The 20,924-nt window shown below is 37.6% G+C and overlaps 1 protein-coding gene across 3 annotated transcripts in view; it reads right to left on the bottom strand.

Annotated features, from left to right (window-relative positions):
• Positions 1 to 20,924, bottom strand: part of THRB (thyroid hormone receptor beta) — a 156,306-nt gene that overhangs the window by 14,345 nt on the left and 121,037 nt on the right. For all 3 annotated transcript variants that reach the window (XM_058805378.1, XM_058805386.1, XM_058805369.1), the window contains 2 exons: positions 5,272 to 5,372; positions 1,326 to 1,473 (listed from right to left, as the gene is read on the bottom strand). In XM_058805378.1, the coding sequence (XP_058661361.1) occupies positions 1,326 to 1,473; positions 5,272 to 5,372 (249 nt within the window). The remainder of the gene's footprint in view (positions 1 to 1,325; positions 1,474 to 5,271; positions 5,373 to 20,924) is intronic.

The raw sequence follows: 20,924 nt of genomic DNA on the forward strand, positions 1-20,924 counted from the left end.
TGAGGTACCAGTTGCTTACAAACACCTTAACTAATCAGTAAGGAAGTGCCTTGGCAAGACCCACAGTTGAGACTGTTCTCTTACTTCGCCCTTCAAACTTCATTTTCTCAGAAGCCTGGGTAGCAAAGAGTGACTTACCATCCTGGTAATGCTTTGTATACTGCCATTGCCCTCAAGGGGTTGTTCCACCAATAAAAGTAATATGCAAAAGCTTTGTGAGGTATCCAAGTGCTCCTATAATGGACTTGGAGTAATCCATACTGGGAAAGATGCACTTCTGTTTTCTTTGTCCCTATCAGCATGCTCTCACACTCACTGCTCTGAAGTGCAGAAAATGTACTTGGATGCCAGCAGAAGGTAACATGGATCAAAGAAAGTGGGAGCACTTATTCACAGAAGGCTCATCTGCCTGAAGCATGACACAAACATGCCAACATGCCTTTGGCTCTTTCCCTGATCCCCACAAGTGGTGTTCCTGTAGAGCCCCATTACTTCCAGTGACTCCAGATACACAGGTCCCAGGGCTCTCTGCTCATCACTTCACTGGTATCCAGCCCCTTCCCCGAAGGTCCTACCTGGCCACAATGAAAATGTCCCCTTTATTCTATTTCCGTCTAGACAGAGGGAACTGTTATACATTACATTAACAATGAAAATACTAAGTTAGACTATTCTTCTGTTGTTTACTGGGCCTGTTTTCCTGTCAGTTCTTCTGCAAAGGATTGCACTGGCAACAACCATGAAGGCACAAGGGGATTTATATGAATTCTGGGGGGCTTTACATGATTTCTTCCCATTTGTAGTAATTGAAGTTATTGGTGTAAATCCCTGTGCAATGGCAGGAAAAGAAGACCCCTAAGGATTAATCTTACAGCCATATTTTCTAGTTCTTTAGAAAAGACTCAAAATCTTTGCAGCAGATAACTTCTTCAGGGCTAAAAATAAAACAAACAACTGCAGGATGACTCATACAATGACATTCAATTTCACATCCTCCAGAATTTTCTAAACAAGATGTTTTTATCTCAAGAGAAGTGTCCATCCAGATGCATTTCTCCCTCCTCTCCTCCAAATAGTGAACACTCCTATTGTTACTCAGCTTGGTAAGGCCAGGAGAAGGTGCACCCTGATGAAGGATAAACAAAAAATTACAGCCCTGTGAAAGTGGCTTAATGCAATGACTGCGATTCCCTGGTATTATTAAATCCAGAAAAGGGCTGGCAGTTCTATTTTACTTTAACAAGCTTCATCAATCAACATACTTTAGGCAAACACAGACACTGAAAAAAAAATAAAATAAAGAAAAACCAGGAAAATATACTTACAATCTGTTGCCATGCCAACAAAGATACATTTTTTGAAGCGACATTCCTGGCACTGATTTCTTGTTACTTTGTCTATCACACATTTTCCTTCATATTTACAGGAATAAGTTGGATGGAGGTTCTTCTGAATGGTTCTTCTAAAAAAACCCTAGGTGCAAGAAATAAGTACATTGGAAAGCATTAGCACTGAGCAATTTTTAAAAATTGGGAGCTGCTTGATTTGTTAGGCATGTACCTAACTATGCAAGATAACAAACTTCATTCCCAAAAATTCTCAAAGCTCTCAAACCAGTTTTATAGTGTATGGCATTTCTCTTGATTTTCCTTAACAATTAAAAACATAGAGATCTTAGATAAGTAAAAGTGCAAGTAGTGCTGTCTTGAGACACAAATACTATGTACATGTCTTCTTGTAGTCATATTTTTTTACTGTTAATTTTTTTTTTGCATATTAAGTATTTTTTGAGCCCCTTTTCAAATTCTGTAATCATTTTGAAGGATATTGAAAGGCATACACATAGTCTTAATTAAAAAGCAGCTTCTGCAAATAGTAAGAATGGTGGTGTGTTTGTGCTATTAAAGGATTGAGGACAAACAGTTCCACTCCTTTATTTCCAGAAAAGCCAAATAACCAACCAAATCTGGGCAAGAAAAAGATTTTTCAAATACAGTCTACACAATCTTTGAGTTTGGTTCTAAACTCAAAGGATCCCTAATTTATAAATTATTTGTATTTCTGAAAAGCAGATTTAATTTGTATTTACCACAGAATTTCAAAAGCCCCAAAAGCCCCATGATGAACAAAGATTCATGATGGTGGTCTATCTATCTATCTAGTCATAATACAGATATATCTTGCAAATTTAAACAGATCCTAAGACTATATGAACTAATGCAATCCCACTGAATTCACTCATTCAAATGCCCCATAAAACATTGCTGTAAGTAATGAAATCAGACAAAAGTTATCTCTAAACATTATGGACAAAATCCTGGTTTTAATTCCAAAATGACTTTTCTCACTGACTTTTGCAAGGGGCTGGATAAACTCCCCAAGACTGAAAGATATGAACAAGATAGGCTGTAAAGCAGAAAATTTAGACTTCAATTTCAAGTTTCACCATTATTTGAGACTGTCTAGATTCAGCAATGCAGCTCAGGATTACCTTGACACAGACAACACACTGACACTCAGGTCCTGTTTGACTGAGGCTGTTCAGAATGGCTTTGGTTTTAGTCAAAACAATGGCAAAATTCAAGTGAGATTTTACCTTGTGAATAGTCTCTTCAGCTGGGATTTTGTCTAATGAATAGTCTCTTCACTTCAGTAGGCGAAAGGTCTGTTTTTAAATCATGTTAAATAATACCCAGTAAAATCTTACAGCAGTGCGCAATTTCTTTTAACACAAAGTGTTGAATTAACATGCACAGATAAGGCTGTATTTCAGCTTGTACTCCTAACTCCTGTGAAAACAATGAAGAGCCTTGTCCTCATTAGAGTTTTATCTTACGAGGTTCAGCTTGAGCTAAGAGTACAACTCTTTCTTCCTTAATTATGGTAAGACCTGAAATGTTAATTAAACTGAGTGGCATAAAGCTTGTGTGGGAGCCTTTGCAAGATTGGGACCAGTTGTGTTAAGATAAAATCTAGGAAATCACAGGCAAGATATCCTTATGTGGGGTTTGGAATAAGTCTCAAACTCTCATCTACTGAACACCCAGTTTAGGTTCTGTTCTCAACCCTGTGATGAATTCCTAGAGACAGGATCTGCTCCACCCCTTCCTGAAGACCTAAGATGACTGTGGACAACCAGGGTCACAGGGTTATCAATAGTTATGAAACAAGAGATAGAAAAATCTCTAATGAATCTCAGCAAGTGAACTTCTGCTTTCTGAACCTTGCACAGGACTTAATGCAGCTGTAGCTTTATGTTGGCAAGGGTCTCAATCACCTCTGCTGAGACAGCCCATTTCACCTTCTCATTTCTTTGCACTTTTCAGAAAAAAATTGCAAAAATCTTTCTTTGTTCATCTCCAGCTAGATGTTAAGGAAGCTGCTCTCTATATCTGTCCAAACACTTCACCACAGAAGCGTTATTCTCATCAATAAAAGAAAGCCCATTGTATAGTAGGGAGCAACTCTTTCTAAACTCCTTTGCTACACACCTATATAGCAGAAGATGCAAGGGGTAAAGTCAGGAAAAACATTTCAGTGATGTCAGACCTCACTGCTCATTTATTTGTGTTTAAATTCCTCACAATTTACTCTTCAGGAATCATGTGTGAGAATAAAGTTCATGAAAGCACATGCCAAAGCAAATCTTTGGTTGTCAGCCTTGATTATGCTTGTTACAAAACTAAAGTGACATTGAGTGGAAGCAACTAGTAAGCATCAAATTAATTGAAAATTTATTATATATATTGTGTATTGATAAAACATATAACTTTGTTGATATATCATACAGCTTGAAATGTGTATGCAGCTCCTTCAAGAAAATAATTACTTTTTGCAAATTGTTATGTCAGGTCCTTGTGCGCATAAACATTGTTTTAAATTGTACATCAGACAGAAGAACTGTATGGGAAGATAAAAGCAAATTTGTATGATATGTCTCTAAAATAGCTGGCAGGCATAAAAAGAACTACTTGACTTGAAGTAATGAAAGTCTTAGCAGGAAAACTCGCAACAGATACAGCTGTTCAGCTGGGAGCTAAGTCTACTTCATAATGCCCCAGTGCTGCTTACTTCCCATTATATCTGAATTAAGTTGCATCCATACAACATACATGTTATGTATTGTTATCTGGTATTCAGGATGCAAATGTGTAAGAACCACTTGTGCAGCTCCATAGTTCTTTTTAAAGATACATATATATAAAGATATAAAGATATATATACATTATACATTACTTTGTATGTAAGTATATGTATAAAGCCATTATGAGTATTACCATGAATCTGCTATACATAGGATATTTAGGTCTCTGTTCATTTCATAAATGTAACTTAGGGAAATGATGTACAACCAAAAGAACTACTTCAACACAAGAGTTACTGCAATGAGGAGCTCTAAAGCAAATCCAAACCCAAAATATCATATCCAAATGTTCCAGACTTTGTGGGTGAACAAAATGAGACTTTCATGGCTTAGTCTCATGACACCAGCCCAAGACATGTGTGGTCCCATTTGTTTAGAAAAACAATTTTTTTTTACTTTCTGCAGGAAAGAATAGCTTTCTTACAGAATCTCAAGCTATTCAGGCAAATTCATGGCAGTGAAATCATGTAAGATGTGTCTGATTGTGTTACTCCATTTTTTTATTTACTTGCCCAAAGCAATCTCTTTTTAAATTTAATTTTGCATGTAGTCTTGGAGATGCATTTTAGGGCTGCAAGCACATTTCAATGTGCTTAAGTTAAAGAAGTCAAAATCTTTTTGAAACTATTTTAATTGGGTGTCAATGCTTCCCAAGTTGATGGATGTTACTGTAATATGAGCATGTGGAAAGGATTTTGATTTTTGCTTCTTCACAGGGATGGTGAGAGGCACTAGAACACTGTTAATCTCATGGCCATAAGCAGAACCTTAGCTATTGCATAAACAGCTTCAGTGGAGTAGCTGGGAACATGCTGCTGTACCCTGGCTGAGAACATGGCTAAAGAAACATTAAAAAATGTAAATTCAGAAGCTAACTGTTAAACAGCAGCAACACCAGTCTAAATTTCTTGTTTTCTTTTCAAAAGCAAACACGGCAAAAACCAACTATATTCCTTATGCATATGAAGAGCAGCAGCATGGTCAGATGCGGCTTATCATCAGTACTGGATGTTCTTATTAGCTTCTAATCTGTCTTTATTTGCTTTGACAGCACAGTTCAGGAAGTCTGTATAATGGAGGAGCTGGAGAGCTATTTCTGATTCCCACTTTCCCACCATGCCATTTACCTTGCAACCTTCGCAAGTGATGCAGCGATAATGGTATCCGGTGGCTTTGTCCCCGCATACTACACATAGCTCATCCTTGTCTAAGTAACTGGGTATGTACCCTGCAAAGAAAAAGAGGATGTGGCGTGTAAACTCCATACAAATTTATATTATACATGTGATATAAAAAGATTGCATTAAAATCCACCACAGATCTTGTCTACCAGTGACATACTTCTGAACTCACTGAATTTCCCGAATAAAAGTTTGTACTGTTACAGACTTAAACACAGCCTATAAGATTTTATATTCTTCAGACTGATTCAGTGTCTACTGGTCAAGAGGGAAAAGTTGGAACATGATTTCTCTCTCCTGAGTGAAATCCTACATCAGAAAATATTCATTGCTTCAAAAGATTTGATGTGAAACAATAAAATGGCAGTGAATGCATACAGTATGTTTCTGTTCTATATATCAGAAAAAACCTCAATATACTTGTATACTGTAGATGAGACCCCAGGTTTCAGTGTGACTGAGGGGCTTGGTAGTAAGAAATATTTACTGACAGATGGTTTATTTCAAAGCAGAAAGGTACAAGCGACATATAGCCCAAGTTTTATTGATCATGCCTGACCTGGATGTGTTCCACAGGAACACTTAATGTAGCCTGAATTTAAAGCAAAATATGTGGACATTCAAATATGTGTGTATGCGTGAGTGTGTACACGTATGTGTTAGAATGACATTTTCTCTTCAGAAGTGGTCTACCAGATCCAGCCAGTGAAAATATTCCTGCTGTGAAAAAAATTGGCAATGCTTGGTTCTTTTCCCACAATGACATTTGTTTTGAAAACACAAACATATTTTCAATTTGAGCAAAAAACCAAAACAATACTGATGGCAAGCAAAAAGTAATTGTAACCAGAGACAACTTTTTAACAGGGTAAAATACAAACCTTTCAAAATCAATGTTTCCATGACTCATAACTAATGGAGTTATAGTTTGTAACTTTACCTTCTGAAAAATCTCACTGTGAAGACGTAACATAGACATCTCAGACTCCCTTTGAGGGGAGAGAGGAAAGTGCACCTATATGTATAACTATGTAAGATTAGTGGAGTAATAAACATTGCACAGGGTCCCACAATGGCTGAAGTTGGAAGCCACTTCTGGAGGTCAACTACTCCAACACCCCTGCTCAACACAGGGCCAGCTGTCCAGGCCCATGCCCAGACAGCTTTTGAGTATCTCCAGGGATGGAGACTCCACAACCTTTCTGGGCAATCTGTGCAAGTGTTCTGCTCTGTCACCTTCAGAGTGAAAAGAAAATACTGTTTTATTACTCTCAGAAGGAATTTCCTGTACTTCTATTTGAGCTCATTGTCTCTAGTTCTGTCACTGGGGACTGAGAGGAGTCTGGCCCTGTCTTCTACAGTGTGGGGGATCAGATATTCACACACACTGATATGCCCCTTTGAGCCTTCTCTGCTCCAGGCTGAAGAGTCCCAGTTTTCTCAGTCACTCCTCATAGAAGAGATGCTCCAGTTCATCATCTCTGTGGCCCTTTGCCAGGCTTATTCCAGGATGTCTGTGTCTTTCTTCTATTGGGGAGCCCAGAACTGGACCAAACACTGCAGATGTGTTTCACTAGAGCTCAACAGAAGGGAAGGATCACATCCCTCAAGCTGCTGGTGATGATTTTCCAAAAGCAGATGAGATGCCATTTACCTCCCTTGCTTCAAGAACGCACTGCTGGCCCATATGCAACTTGCTGCCCACCAGGAACTACCAAGCACTCCAGTGCAGAGCGGTTTCCTGCCAGCTGGGCCTGCACTGCTCTTTTTATTACTCCTCCACTCATGCAGAATTTGGCCTTTGCCTTTGATGAACTTCAAGAGATTCCTCTCACCCCATTTTTCTAGCCTGCCTATGTTGCTCTGAATGGGTAGCACATCCATCTGGTGTTCCAGCCACTCCTCCCAGTTTGGCATCAACTGCCAGCTGTCTGAGTGGAATTTTTGAGTGCAATGAAGAAGAGTCCTTTGGATGCAGCTGCCTGTAACACAGTCCCTTACCACTAGCTTGCTGAATCCATCTGCAGCACCACACATAAGGCTAGACATGAAGGTTAATGTCTTTGTGCAGCCCTTACAGCAGCATGGGCTGGTACAGCAGGGGGACTTGGGACACCAGTCACTTGGAGGGCAACCAGCAAGACACAGGGCAGCAGAAGGCTGTTAGGGGATGCTGCAAGAGGGGTGGCCATCATCTTCCTGCAATTAACATGCCAGAGGGTCAGCTCAGTAGCACTTTAAATTCAAATGCCTTCCTAAGGCTATGCTTCCAGAGGCTCTCTAGAAAGGAAGGTCCAAATTAGACAAAACACTTAAAGTTAACTGAGCTTAAAATGCTTAAACTTTATGGAGTCTGGTGAGTAAATCAGGAGAAAGTAAAGAAGGCAAAAAGTATTTGTATGGCCTAATTTGAGTATAATTATGAGAACCTCAAATTATAGAGAAGTAAGTATCCTCTTCTCTAAAACAAGGAAGCAGTAGTACTTGGAAGCCATTCCTGGATACAGGCATCTCAGGTCTGCCAATATTCTGAAAGGGGAGTGGGGGAATGAGCTAAGATGTCAATGTTGTACCAAACCAGTCTACAAGACAGCAAAAGAGCAGATTTATATTCAGGCTATATTTCTCCATGATGAACAAGTTATGCTTGGATAGACTGGTGGCCATGTGACTTTGAGAGACGAGAGACAGCGGGGTTTCAACTCTAATTACATCACTGACTCCTAACAGACACTATGCCAGTGGGGGATTAGCAGAGGCTATTATCTCCATCCTGCCCCCACTCTGCTCACACCTGCCTCTGCACATGCAACACATACACAACACAGAGCTGACAGAGTGGGCAGAAGATGCAGCAAAGGGATGCAGAATTTTCCCCTCAATGTATCATGAAGATCAATGGCTTCTGTTATTGCTGGTTACTGCTATTCACAAAACACAGTCTTTGCATAGCATCTACATCCTCAAAAATTCAGTACCCTTGGTTAGCTTCCTCAAGAATTGTTTTTGAATTAAATGAAATGGTATTTCAATAATTATAAAAGCTGGTTAGTGCTGCTTATGCAATGGCAACTTGTTCTACTGGAGGAGCAAGAGATCACTTGTCTAAACTGTTTCCTTAAATATATACACTGGGTCATGCATGTGATCACTGCTGTCCATCTTCTTCCTGGGGTTTCATGACTTTATCCAATATAAAGTTTCCAATCTGGCAGAAATCTCCTAGGGGCACTCCTAGTCAGAAATTAAAAATGGCATCCTTACATGCAACCACATTGCAAATTTCTTGCATCAGAAGCATTAAGTGCCACCTACTTAAAGCTAACTAAATATTATGTTCAGTACTGCCACAGACTGACTCCATGTCACAAGGGAAGTACACAACTGGAACTCTTCTAGTAATTGAACAGGAAACATGAGTAGAAAATTCTTATTCCAAGAAATCACTGGCAACAAAAGTGTGCAATACATAAATCTTGTCTTTCTATTACAGTTTTCTGTATTTTTAACACTTCTTCTAACAGCTAATGGGGTTAGAAACAGTTAGACTGGGAAGATTGGACCTTCAGTAGTATTTTTAAAAGACACAATTCAGACAGACATCCCTGCAAAAGGAGTAAATGGATTTGCATTCAGTTCTTACAAACACTAATGTAAATTCTAAGTAATTTCTAGTAGTGGCAAATATCCTGTATGACCTCTGTATAAATTCAATACAATTTCATTTGAAAGACATGTAGATAAACAGACAGTACATTTTTTTCTGCTTCTCAGAGTTAGAGACAGCATTAGCAGGAAGAAATTCAACATTGTCTTTCTAAACATGGTACCAGCATGGAATAAATGAATAGTGCAGTGGAGATTCCTGAGGAAGTCATGGATGGCAGCAGAGTTGCCTGTTAGATGTTCTGAGGAAGGAAAAGAGCAACAGAACTTGTCTCACTCTTTGCACCACTATTAGTAACTTGTCTCTCATATCAACAAGTACTTTTGCTTCATGTCTGTGTAATAACACCGAAGCAAAAATAAAAATGCCCATGTGGAAAAGCAGATGCTGTCTGGACAGAGTAACCCTGGTGCTCTTACTAATACATTTCTTACTGATACATTTCTTACTAATAAATTAACTTACTGATAAATTTCATGGAAACATCAGGTTTGTTCCTATTTCAGGTGGTCAGAATTTATTTTTTATTTCTTGGTCAAAACCTTTTACATAAATATCTAAGAGGAACTGTTCAAGAGCAACACCAGCCTCACTGAATTGCACAAAAACAACCTTGTTGTTTCAAGTCTGTTTGCTGCATTCAGCATCCTCATGGACTGTCACTTGTTGCATCCCATACGATCTTCCAAGTTAATTATCTGTCAAGTATGACCTGACATTGTTTATCCCAATGCCCACCTTGGATCTTTGAGAGAATAATAACAGTGAATCACCTTGATCTGCCTTGTCTGGTGTTTCCCCTGTAGCCTAAAGTAACACCTTTGGTTCCCAGACTCCCACCTGCCAGTCTGCCTAATCTTACTGTCTTGGCAAGGCTAAGCACACAGCAGGACCACTTGCCCCTCTCTAGAAGAATATGTCATATAATCCATTATAGCCAATCTTGAGAGCCATCTAAATAACAACTGTAGCTTTCTAGAGGCATGGCAGGAAACAATTCCCTTCAACAGGAAAATGCACAATGAGTCTGCCCCAAGCAGTTGTAAGAACAGAAGGAGATCTGCTACCCCATGCAGTCATCTGAGGTACTCCTCCATTAATTACCATTTGCAGGAATGATGCCTTACAGCACCATATATGACCCTGCACAGTGTAATGGGCTGGAGAGGCACAAGCGAGGCACTCAGTGCCTATTCCTCCATCCAACAAAGCAAAGAAAAACTATTTCAATTATAAAAAAACTCTGAAAAATTATAGTGTTTCTTCTCCCTCTGTACCTGGTACACATTAATAACATCAACAATAAAAAGCATCTTCTAAGAAAAGTAAAAAACCAACTTCAGTTTTGTTAAAATATCACTGCACATACTTTATATATCTAGATCTGTAAAAGTAATGTGATATTCACCTAGGGAATTAATCCCCACCTTAAAAAAATTGTAGAACCAAATGGTATTTGACTACCAAACAAGAATATGAGTAACACTGATGCAAACAAATTATGCCTGTCTGCCAGATGTTCATTATTAGCTTGTTCCTAATCCACCATAGATTTATAGCTTGAAGGCAGAAAATGCCATTTTTTGCTATTGCAGAAGGACAGTTACACTTCAAGACCATTATTCAGTACTTTAATTTTCAGTGTACACTGGCAGAGTCATGTATTAAATATATTCCTTGAAATCTCTCTTTCTCCCATCTGGTATGGTTTGCATGACCAGAGATCACTCACTAAAATGAGGAGTTAGGACTTACCAGTAAGCTGATATTCACTTACTAGACACTACAGTATGAAAATCAAAAAGATGAAATTAATTACTACCTTGAGAATCCTCAACTGAAATGTAAATTTGTACTGCTGTTCTACTGCTTTCATAGTCACCTTGAACTCTTTACAAATTATAAAAAATTACAAGGAACAGCCATGCATCATCCTGGACATACTTGTGCAGAAAAAGCTTAAATGGAGTTTTGTTGAAAGCATAGAGCCAACAGAGAAAAAGCATACTCCATTCTTATGTGTGCTATTATCAACATTGATCTGAAATGCTGGGCAGATACACTGATCCTTGTTTCCCACTTTCTTTAAATTACTCCCACTGAGAAAAATGGCTTATTTCTCCTTTGAGCTTGGAAGCACCGAGAATGTTGCTGAGCAGATTCACACTTTTCTTGTTAGCTAACCGGCCCGCATGTGCTCAATTTTGATCTCTGTTGACATTTCTTGATTTATGAAATTACTAAAATTTGACAAAAGATTCTGCAATGATTTAATCTGAAACATTTTATAGTCCTTTTTCTCTCCACGACTTTTCAGTGCATTAACCCTGCTCCTTAGGCTGAGTCAGAAACGTTATCAACAGCAGTGCTTTTGCAGAGAATGTGCTGAAAACATTTTAGCCCAAACTGTGTTGTCACTTAAACTTCTGCAATCAGTACTGTACCTGCAGCCATTACCAACTACAGGTACAAAATACATCACTTTAAGGGGTCATATCATGCAGTTTCCCCACCCTTCAAATAATTTAAATGTTTTTAGAGACAGTATCTTAGTACTGCAAGAAAGTTATTTGTTTGGAAATCTAAGCCTCACTGAACAAAGCAAAGCATAACTTACTTCACTTTTTCATCCTTCATTTGGTTGTGGAAAGGTTACAGTAAAGGAGATGAAAACACATTATTTCCACTGATTTTTGTTATGAAAGAAACATAACTCCAAATGCATAATGATTTATGCAATGGATTATGCAATTTTTCTCAGTGCTATTTCCTTAGATGGGTGGTCAAGAGCAAAATTAATATTTTTAAGCTTGAATAATCGTTAACATACTGGGAACTGCTCTGCTGCAAAGGCCAGGATGACAAATTCTCAGTGTTTCTGTAAATTGATTATATCCACACACACTCCCCGCATTGATGACATTTTGGCATAAGCTTCATGTTACTTTTTCTTAGCTATTTAGAAAGTACCTTAATGTTCTCACACTGCTGAGAACTCAGTTTGGGCCAATTCTGTTGCATACTCTAGCATTCACACACTACATATTCTCAGCTGCACCTTAATTGCCTGAGAAAAAATAGAGAGAAATAATTATGGCAAATACAATTATAAAATAACAACAATAACAACAGCTTTCAAAGCCCTGTTCTCCCACCATACCATGAGTCCTTCCAAACATGGCATTAACCTCACCAGTATCTCACTGGTATCTGGGAAGCAAGGTGAGCTGCAAGGATGAGAAGCTGGCTCTGCTACAGCCTAATCTCAAGAATTCCCCCCTAGCCTAATCTCAAGAATTCTCCCCAAAACCCTTGGTTTGGGGGGGCACCCCCTGCTTACTGCTCTCTGCCCCACAGAATGTGAAGTTAAAGCCTAACCTCACAGACACCTGTGGACATCTTTCATTAACACTGTACGAGAAATCACCGTGCAAAGAAAGTGAAAAGCCAACTCTTATCCCAGTTTTAACTTTGCAGACACTTCTCCCATGTTGTCCAAATGTCCAAAACACTGTGCAGACACCTAGTGTGGGGAGACTGATGTTTGTGGACTCCTGTACATATTTCTTTTGTACCTTCCTAACTGCATTATCTCCTCCTGTCACTGGGTACTCCTCCTCACAGCATAGGTGGTGTGAGGAGATCCAGGGACATTTTTGTCTGTCTGCACAGCCTCTGCACAGGGGCAGGGGGGCACAGGCGCCCCCTGAGCATCACCCATCCAGCAGGCAATGCTGCAAGCTCACCACGGCTGGCAACACTGTGTGAGGGGAAGAATATTCCAGTTTAAGCTCTCTGGGACAAAACTGAGAATAGCACCTTGTTCTCACAACGATGAGCCCTGTTCTGCTTATCAGATTTCACAGCGTTACACAGAAAACAGAGTGTATGTGGCTGTCTGTTTCCTAGGGCAGGATCAGGTCCAAAAGGGCTTCCTTAATAAAACAGTAAGCTCTTGCACAAACGTTGTGCTGTCACCTTTTAACCGTGTACACCAGAGCACAAAAGGTAATGGAGCAACAAGTAGATGCAAAGCTAAACACACATCTCCAACTCCTGATTTTCTGGACTACAATTCTTTTCTTTAAAGATTAATTCTTTCATCAGAATTTCTGACGGATAGCCAGGAAATAATAGTTTTTAATGTACTGTAATAACTGAAGCAGCTTTCTGATATTTAGAACAACTGGCTATGTTTTATAAATGTTTCTCTCCCCCCCCCCCCCCCCCCAGTGACACATTGCTGGGGTCTTTGGTTGTTGTTTTTCAAGTTATTTTCTAATTCGTTCAAAGTGACATAAAAATAGAGAAGTAATTAAATACCCTTTCACAAATTACAAGCTTTTCGACATATACAATGTTGATTTTGTTTCTTCCCAGAGGGAAAACAAGATTTTAACCATTTAGTAACTAGCAAAAGCTCTGATATGAAACAAGTAACAAGTCCATGTGCTACTGTAAAGTACAATCTGATTTGAACAGCATATTATTGAGATTATAACAAATTTCAAGGGACTAACAAAAATACCAACTGCAGCAATCAAAACTCTTCATGAACACCTGTTTAGGGAATTAATTTTGCTTTAATGGGCTATTACCAAGGCTTCTCTAACAAACTCACTCGCTCCCCCAATCAATTCTGGATCAATACAGACACACATGCCCTGTGAAAAGCCTTCTGTTCTTAGGACAGGATTAAAAGATTTGTTAGTTTTACGATAGCTTGCTTAAAAGATGGAAATTAAAAAAAAAAAGAAGAAAAGAGAAGATGCACATGTTCCACGCAGTTTAGATCTCTTCTGCTTAACAACCTCAACATTTGCAAAGGTTTGACAGAAGGGAGGCCACTTTTTATTGATTATCACAGTAATAAGGCTCTAAAGAATCCCAAAACACGTTGCTCAGTCTCTGTGAATGATCAATTAAAAGCCTGCTAGAGAGGCTTCCTCGGAAATTCTTAGTGAAACTGAGGTGGTAGAAAATAAAGGCATACAAGCTGTTTTTAAAAACAACTCTGTATTCTTTCAAACCAACAAGTTCGAAAACTTTACACAGGGCAGATGTTGGGTGCCTGAGCACTGAAATAACTTAAAGCTTTGATCTAGGTGTACTAAGTATTATTTATAACCTTTAACATTATGAAAAATGTATTCCTTCAGTGACTTTGCAACAGCAAGTCTTTATTTTTTTTTCTAAATTAATCCTGAGATAAGCTTTTCCCTTAACCAAAAACAAGAAATAGAAGAATTCTACAAAGGATATGAAGTCATTAATTAAAACCCAACAACAGATAAAAAAGCCTTAAAAAGCATTTAAAATGTTGCACAACACAAAAACATATATTATCCACAACTACATTTAGCCTACAATTTGATCATGTTGTCACAGCTTCCAAGAAGGATTTAAAAAATAATTTTATTTATTATTAAATATGATGCTGTTCAATGTATAAAATTAAGACATCTTTCTATCAATCACAGAGATTTATTGCATCAAGGGTTAATCAGTATTTTCTGTCCAGAGGAAAATACTTCAGTTTTCCATGTAGTTAATAAAAATAAACAGTCTGCTCTTCATTACAAAGATACTTCAAAAGTAGTAAATGGTATTTTCTTTAACTCTCTAGTTACATCCGATTCATCTGGATTTTGGAAAACTGCATACAGAAAATCTGGTCTGATCAGAAAAGGATATTATTTTGGTATAACATACAAGTTTTTTTCTGTCTTTAATAATGTGATTTTAAAGAAACACAGAGAATGTATACTTCATATGCATAAGTTGGGTTACTGAGTTCAAAACAAACAGCACTGAAAACATTTCCAAGTATTTGTTAGTATTTTGGGCTCCTTTTAAATCTCACTTGCTTACTTGAAATCAAAAGAATAAATTCTAAAAACTGGCGATGATTTAACCCCTAGGGAGCAGACACTGCACTTGTCTCACAAATGTATTGATTAGATCAGCCTTTTGGATGCAAAGTCATCCTTCTTGCATAGATATATTCTTGAATTTTCAGTCTTTTTTGCTCTGCATAATCAGAAACTCGTGGTTTTCACTTAGAAAACAGTAATTCAAACACATTTTCCCATACATATTTACAGTCCTATTTTCAAAATCTTTTTCCTGAGTTGCTGAGCAAACAGAGTTCACATTTACTGAAAACACGGACTTATACAGTTTGTATGTAAACAGAAACACAGCTTTAAGATGCAGCATATATAATGATGACATTTCAGGAGAGAAACTTTCTTATCAAGCTCACTGGTGAATAGCAAAGGAACTTAATAGCCCAGGAAAGCAGAAAAAAGAAGCAATATACTTGCAAATGTCTCTTATATATTAAGAAAAAGTGCTTGGAAATCCTCATCGCTCTCCGAAAACCTTACAATCACCTAGCAACCTATGTTACTGCTGCTTTCAATTTTGAACAGGCAGCCTTCACATTCAAAGATGCATCTGAGCCAACTGATGCAACTGTAAGTTTAAAGCAAAACAAAAACAAAAACAGAGAATTTTTTTTTTTGTTATTTAAATAAAATGCCCCTACCTTTCTTCTGAGAGTACGATGGCGACTGCACTTGAGAAAAAGTAGGTTTTTCTTCTGTGAAAAATTCAGGTTGGTTGTACTGATTCAGGGCCATGTCCATGTCAGAGTACTCGCTTTTAAAAACGTTTCCAGGGTAACTACAGGTATAAGGCTGATTCACCGCCCAGGCCTGTTCCATATATATGTTGTTACTGTGCAGGACCTGAGCATCACAACTGCTGTAACCCTGATTATCTTCGATATATGTGCAATAATCAGTGGACTGCATGTAGCAATTGCTACCAGCAGCTGGGTGCACTTCATATATTTCTTGCATACAGTAGTTCATTTTGTTAGCCTATCTCAGCTTCTACTTTACGTACACACACACATGCATACACACGCAGGCATGCATACACATGGGTCGGGGAAGGAGCAATGAATATACACCAACAAAGTCGACTGCAAAACAGCCCGTTTTACTTCGGAGCAGCACCTGATGTGCTAAAATCCTATTTATATTGGGACGGCTTGTGAACTCCCCTGCCAGTCAAACATATTGGGAAGCAGATTTATGACAGTCAAAGGTCTTAATCTGTGACTGTAAGTTAATTCCAAGGCAAGATGGCAGTCAGGTAGCAATGACCACCAGACAAAGAAGTGACATCCTGACAACCCTTCTGTTCCCCCATTTGTCTGGAATAATCATTTTATAAACCATTTCCAGCCTTTTCCAATATGATTAGAAAACGATTACTAAGGCAAGGACACAGTTATGTCACTGTAGTTGTCAACTTAAGTGTGAAGAATTATAAAGACTGCTTAAGAACTCCCAGAGGGGATACGCTGAAAATCCTAAAATCAATAATCCTGTTTTTCAGCATTAAACCATAGAAAATCCAATAGTGCTGTGCTGATGACCCAAACAGTAGTCTAGTGTTACAAAATTTAGCAACTTAATCTGTCATCAGCTTTATTGATTTTGTTTTACAGAATTACATGCATGAATCTCCCCAGCCTTCCACACATACACAATCCTCCCCACTGCCTTATAATGAATTTACAGGAAAGCCGCTTTTCTAAACTTCAGTGATTTCAAGAAGCAATTTCTATTGAGTTCAACAGGTGGGAAACTTCAAAATAATATAATAATCAAAAAGAACTCTGCTTAAATATTATCAATAGGCTAATTGCTTTGCTATTCTGCTCGGTTATCTTTTCTGTAATGAAGCTCTGTTTCAGTAATGAAGTACTTTTATAAGAGCTTTTTTTCTGATAACAGAGTGAGGAAAGGAAGGAACATATTTTGGCTCACCTATGAACTATGAACATGGCAACGCCACTACAACAAAAACTGTAGGATATTTTAATTGCCTAATGTACCTCAAGCTTCAGCATGGTTATTATACCTTCTTTAATCAGCCATTTTTTTAAATCTAAAAAAAATTATTTTATTTTTAACTTATATTAACTGCTATTTTGTTTTTTATGAGGAAAAATGTGTTTTTTTCTTTACAGCACAGTTAAGATACAGTAAAACTTGTGAAGTCAGTAATAAACCGGTATACCTTTCTAGTATTGGTTCTTCTTATTAGGAAGTTTAGTTATTACTGATTTGATAATGAGAGCTTTCGTATTTAATTCATTTTAAACTACAGGGTTGCTAAAATTACTGTGTAACTTGGCCCTTTTCTTCTAGGATCTTAAGCATACATCTAACAATCTTGATGAACATACTCTTAAATAGTCCTTAAAATTTCAGTGCAATAGGTAAGAACTGGGCATGACATATCAAAATTTTCCCTATCCGATATTGCTAAATATTTCAGACTAATAAAAACAGCCAACAGAGAGACATTTTCCTTCCAACACACAACTGTAACTAACTTTTCTAAATAAGTAGCATTCTCAGTTAATGTCTAATTAACTACCAAATCCAGGACAAGTCCTTCCAATGATCAGAGAAGTTAAAATTCACACTTGGAGTTCTTCTTCCCTCTCTAACTATAAAAGAAGCATCTTTAACATGCCTTTCTTATTAACTTGCTTACAACATAATAATACATTTGGTAAGTCAAACTGAACTCTATTGAGATCAGTGCTACTGAAGTCAACGAAGTTGCCTCTAAAATGAACTTGTTCTCCTAAAATCTAATAATTGAAACATTTCATTTCATGAAGACTGCAAACAGTTACTGAAATACAACAAGCAAAACCCTCATGAACCCTCATTCATTTACCATTGTCTAACTCAACAAATAATACTGTAAAATACAGTGTGAAAAGCACACAATAAAAGTTAATTTTCACTTTAGTTCAGGCCCATCATCTAGATTTTAAAAACAGTGAGTTTGTCTGTGATAAAAAGCATGTCTCATGCAAGATCTGATTTTTCAATAATGGATGTTCAGCACTTCATAAAAACGCCTGTTTCATTCAAGAAATTCTGTAGTTGTTTATACCAAAACCCCCAAACCATTCCACTGAGGGGATGGGTTGGTAATGCTGTAGTGTATGTAACATATACAGCTTGCTGAATTTACTTCTCCATGCCCTCAATAAAACATTCCCAAGTACTGTACTTAGGTTGTTAATTTACCACAAAAAGATCCCCTGTACCACCAACAGGAACTTATGTAGAGCTCCAACAGACATGAGGCTGTGTTTTACAGGCTAGCAAAACACAATACCTGGATACTTTTACACCATCCAGAGAAGCTGGGCTTTAAATTCTTAGTGAGAAATTTTCCCATGTGGATTTGCTTTGCCAGCAAAGTCAAAATTCCCACGAAACTTTCATTTTCTTGTTTTTTCCCCCTCTGACTGGATTTAGGTTTGTTACTGAAAAACTAAACAGAATTGAAGCCTTCTGTAGACAGAGCTGTTCCAGCCAGGACGGCACCTGAGGAAATGGTACTTCAACATGGCACAACCTGTGACTTACTTTCTGTTTCAAAATAAATCCCTTAAATATTTCTTATCCTCTAAGCTACATCAATAATGCTCAGAAATGTGTCACATGTACTATTTTTGTCAAGTGTTCCTTTAATACCATAAGGAAATTAAATTATATTAAACTGTGAAGGATAAGGAAAAAATGAAAAATTACTTTTCCAACAAACAAAAAAAAATTATGAACACTACCAGGGAATGTGGGTTTCTTACCTGTGATATGTTACTATTAAAGAGATTTATAGCTCTGCAGATTGTTGTTCCCTTGGAAACAAATCACTTTAAAGAACACTGCAAAGATTTTAAAAACTGAAATATTCCTAAAATATTTTCATTTAATCTTTTAGGGTCCAATCCTGTAGGTTCATTTCATGCACGCCTTTGAATTAAATTCTCTGATACAAGACAGTCAGACAGTGTCTTCTTTATCAAAAGTCTGAAAGTGGAGTAGAATAGTATATTTTTCTTTGTTTTGTATTCCTATTTGAATATATATATATCTTTACATCATGTCATGTTGAGCTTTTGTTGCCTCCAGCAATGTAATATCACACTAGGAGTTTTATGAGTTCACATGTGTCTGATTATGTGAACACATGGAAGTTAATCACCATCAGAATAAACGCTTCAATTCAAGCAAACAGGCCAGGAATAAAACAGAAATTTTGACACTGTAACGGCAGAGGATCCAAAGCTCAAACCTCTCACAGTCTAAGGTGTTAGTCCATTGTTCTAAAAAAGACAGGAATTATTTGAACTTTGGAATGCCCCAAAGGTTTTTACATACTCACCCTGGTGTAAATCAGAAGTAAGTCTAACGCAGTCAGTGATATTAACTGGGTGGGCAAAAATAAGGCTGTGAATGCCTGAAAGGGGGAATCTGCAGAAGAGACCACCTTACACTACACTATTCAGCTCTTCATTAACTCCTGTTTTACAAATTATGACTAAGATTTTTAATTACAAACAATGAAATACCCCCATTAAGATGCACTTCTCTTGTGACTTAGCTTGGTTAGAAAACCCAGCAAAATGAACTCACAGAAATGTTAAGGAAAGACAAAAATCCTGTCGTGTCCCTCTGAACACTACAGCCCAACCAACAGAGGTCCCTGACACAGAAAAAAGAAGTATCATGCAGTGCAATTTAATCTGCTGTGGAATATTACCTGCAAGAGTCCTATTCTCCTGACTTTTCCCAAACTGTGCACCCCTGGTCTAGAGTCCTGGGTATCGTAATGCTGCAGATAGGGCCCCTGCACGCCATCCTAAAAGATTCAGCAGTGTCAGTATGTGGGAGGTATTGCAGAGCATTCAAATCAGAAATTAGTCAGGGCAGAGTGCCACTTCTGAAGGACCAAATGCAAGGATCTTATCTTGGTTGCTGTTCAGACTTCATGCATAAAGATGAATAAAAATCCAGGATTTACTAAAAAATTTTACACATTTAAACACCTAGTTGCAAAGATTAAACATACCGTTCTGAACTCTTCACAGTTTTGTATGCCTGTATTATCAGTTCCTAGTTTTGTAAAATGAATTTTTACCCATTACAAAATAACTGTTATATTTCCTATTTATGGATTTTATTGTTGCCTGAATTGTCTCAGCCACCTCTGATGGTTTTGGGGAAAAAAAAAATAAAATAGATCATGGCTTTTCTGAGCAAACACAAGTCAGCACTTTCATAACATGGGCTACATTCCAGACATATCTTCTCACATCATAAGGAACATATACTGAAAACTGCAACAGCTTTTGAGCAAAACTACTAATGTCATTTTTGCAACACCCATAAGTTATCAAATACAACTCTCTCTGGCCCACACAATGAGTTACCATCTCTCTTTAATATATGTATTTGCACCACCTTATTCATTCACTTTATGCACTATTATCAAAGACTCAAAATGGTCCCTCAGAAGTATGACTACGCAAACTTAGAGATTAACTAAGAAAACCTCAAACATCAGAATCCAAAATAACAACAAGCATTTACAAGAACAGAAAATTAATTTTTCATGGTTTTTATTTTATTTTGAAAACTCTACTTGTGACTAAATCATAAGGTAGGTAGGATTATGCAATTCTGGTGCTGAAAAGTCACAACAGCATTTGAGAGCTCCTGGAGTACGTCTCAGTTGAAGATAAGACATTAAAAAAATAATCTTTTTGTCTATGATACATTTATAATAGTTAAAGGAGAGAAAGCTAAATCTTTCTGACATAAAATGATTTCCTTTGGTTTTCAACAGATGCAGGAAGATTCAAACTAGCTGCCCTGTGGTACAAACTAGATGAAAATCTTACTTAGACAACAGCACATCTCTTTTCTCCACGTGTACCAACATAGTTATTTCTCTAAAACTGCTCCTCTCACAAAACCCACTGTACCTTGGCTATGACATGACACTAAATTTGTCTGTGACTCATAAAATGCCAGTGTGATGT

The sequence above is a fragment of the Ammospiza caudacuta genome, chromosome 1 (genome assembly GCF_027887145.1).
Source record: "Ammospiza caudacuta isolate bAmmCau1 chromosome 1, bAmmCau1.pri, whole genome shotgun sequence".
NCBI lineage: Eukaryota > Metazoa > Chordata > Aves > Passeriformes > Passerellidae > Ammospiza > Ammospiza caudacuta.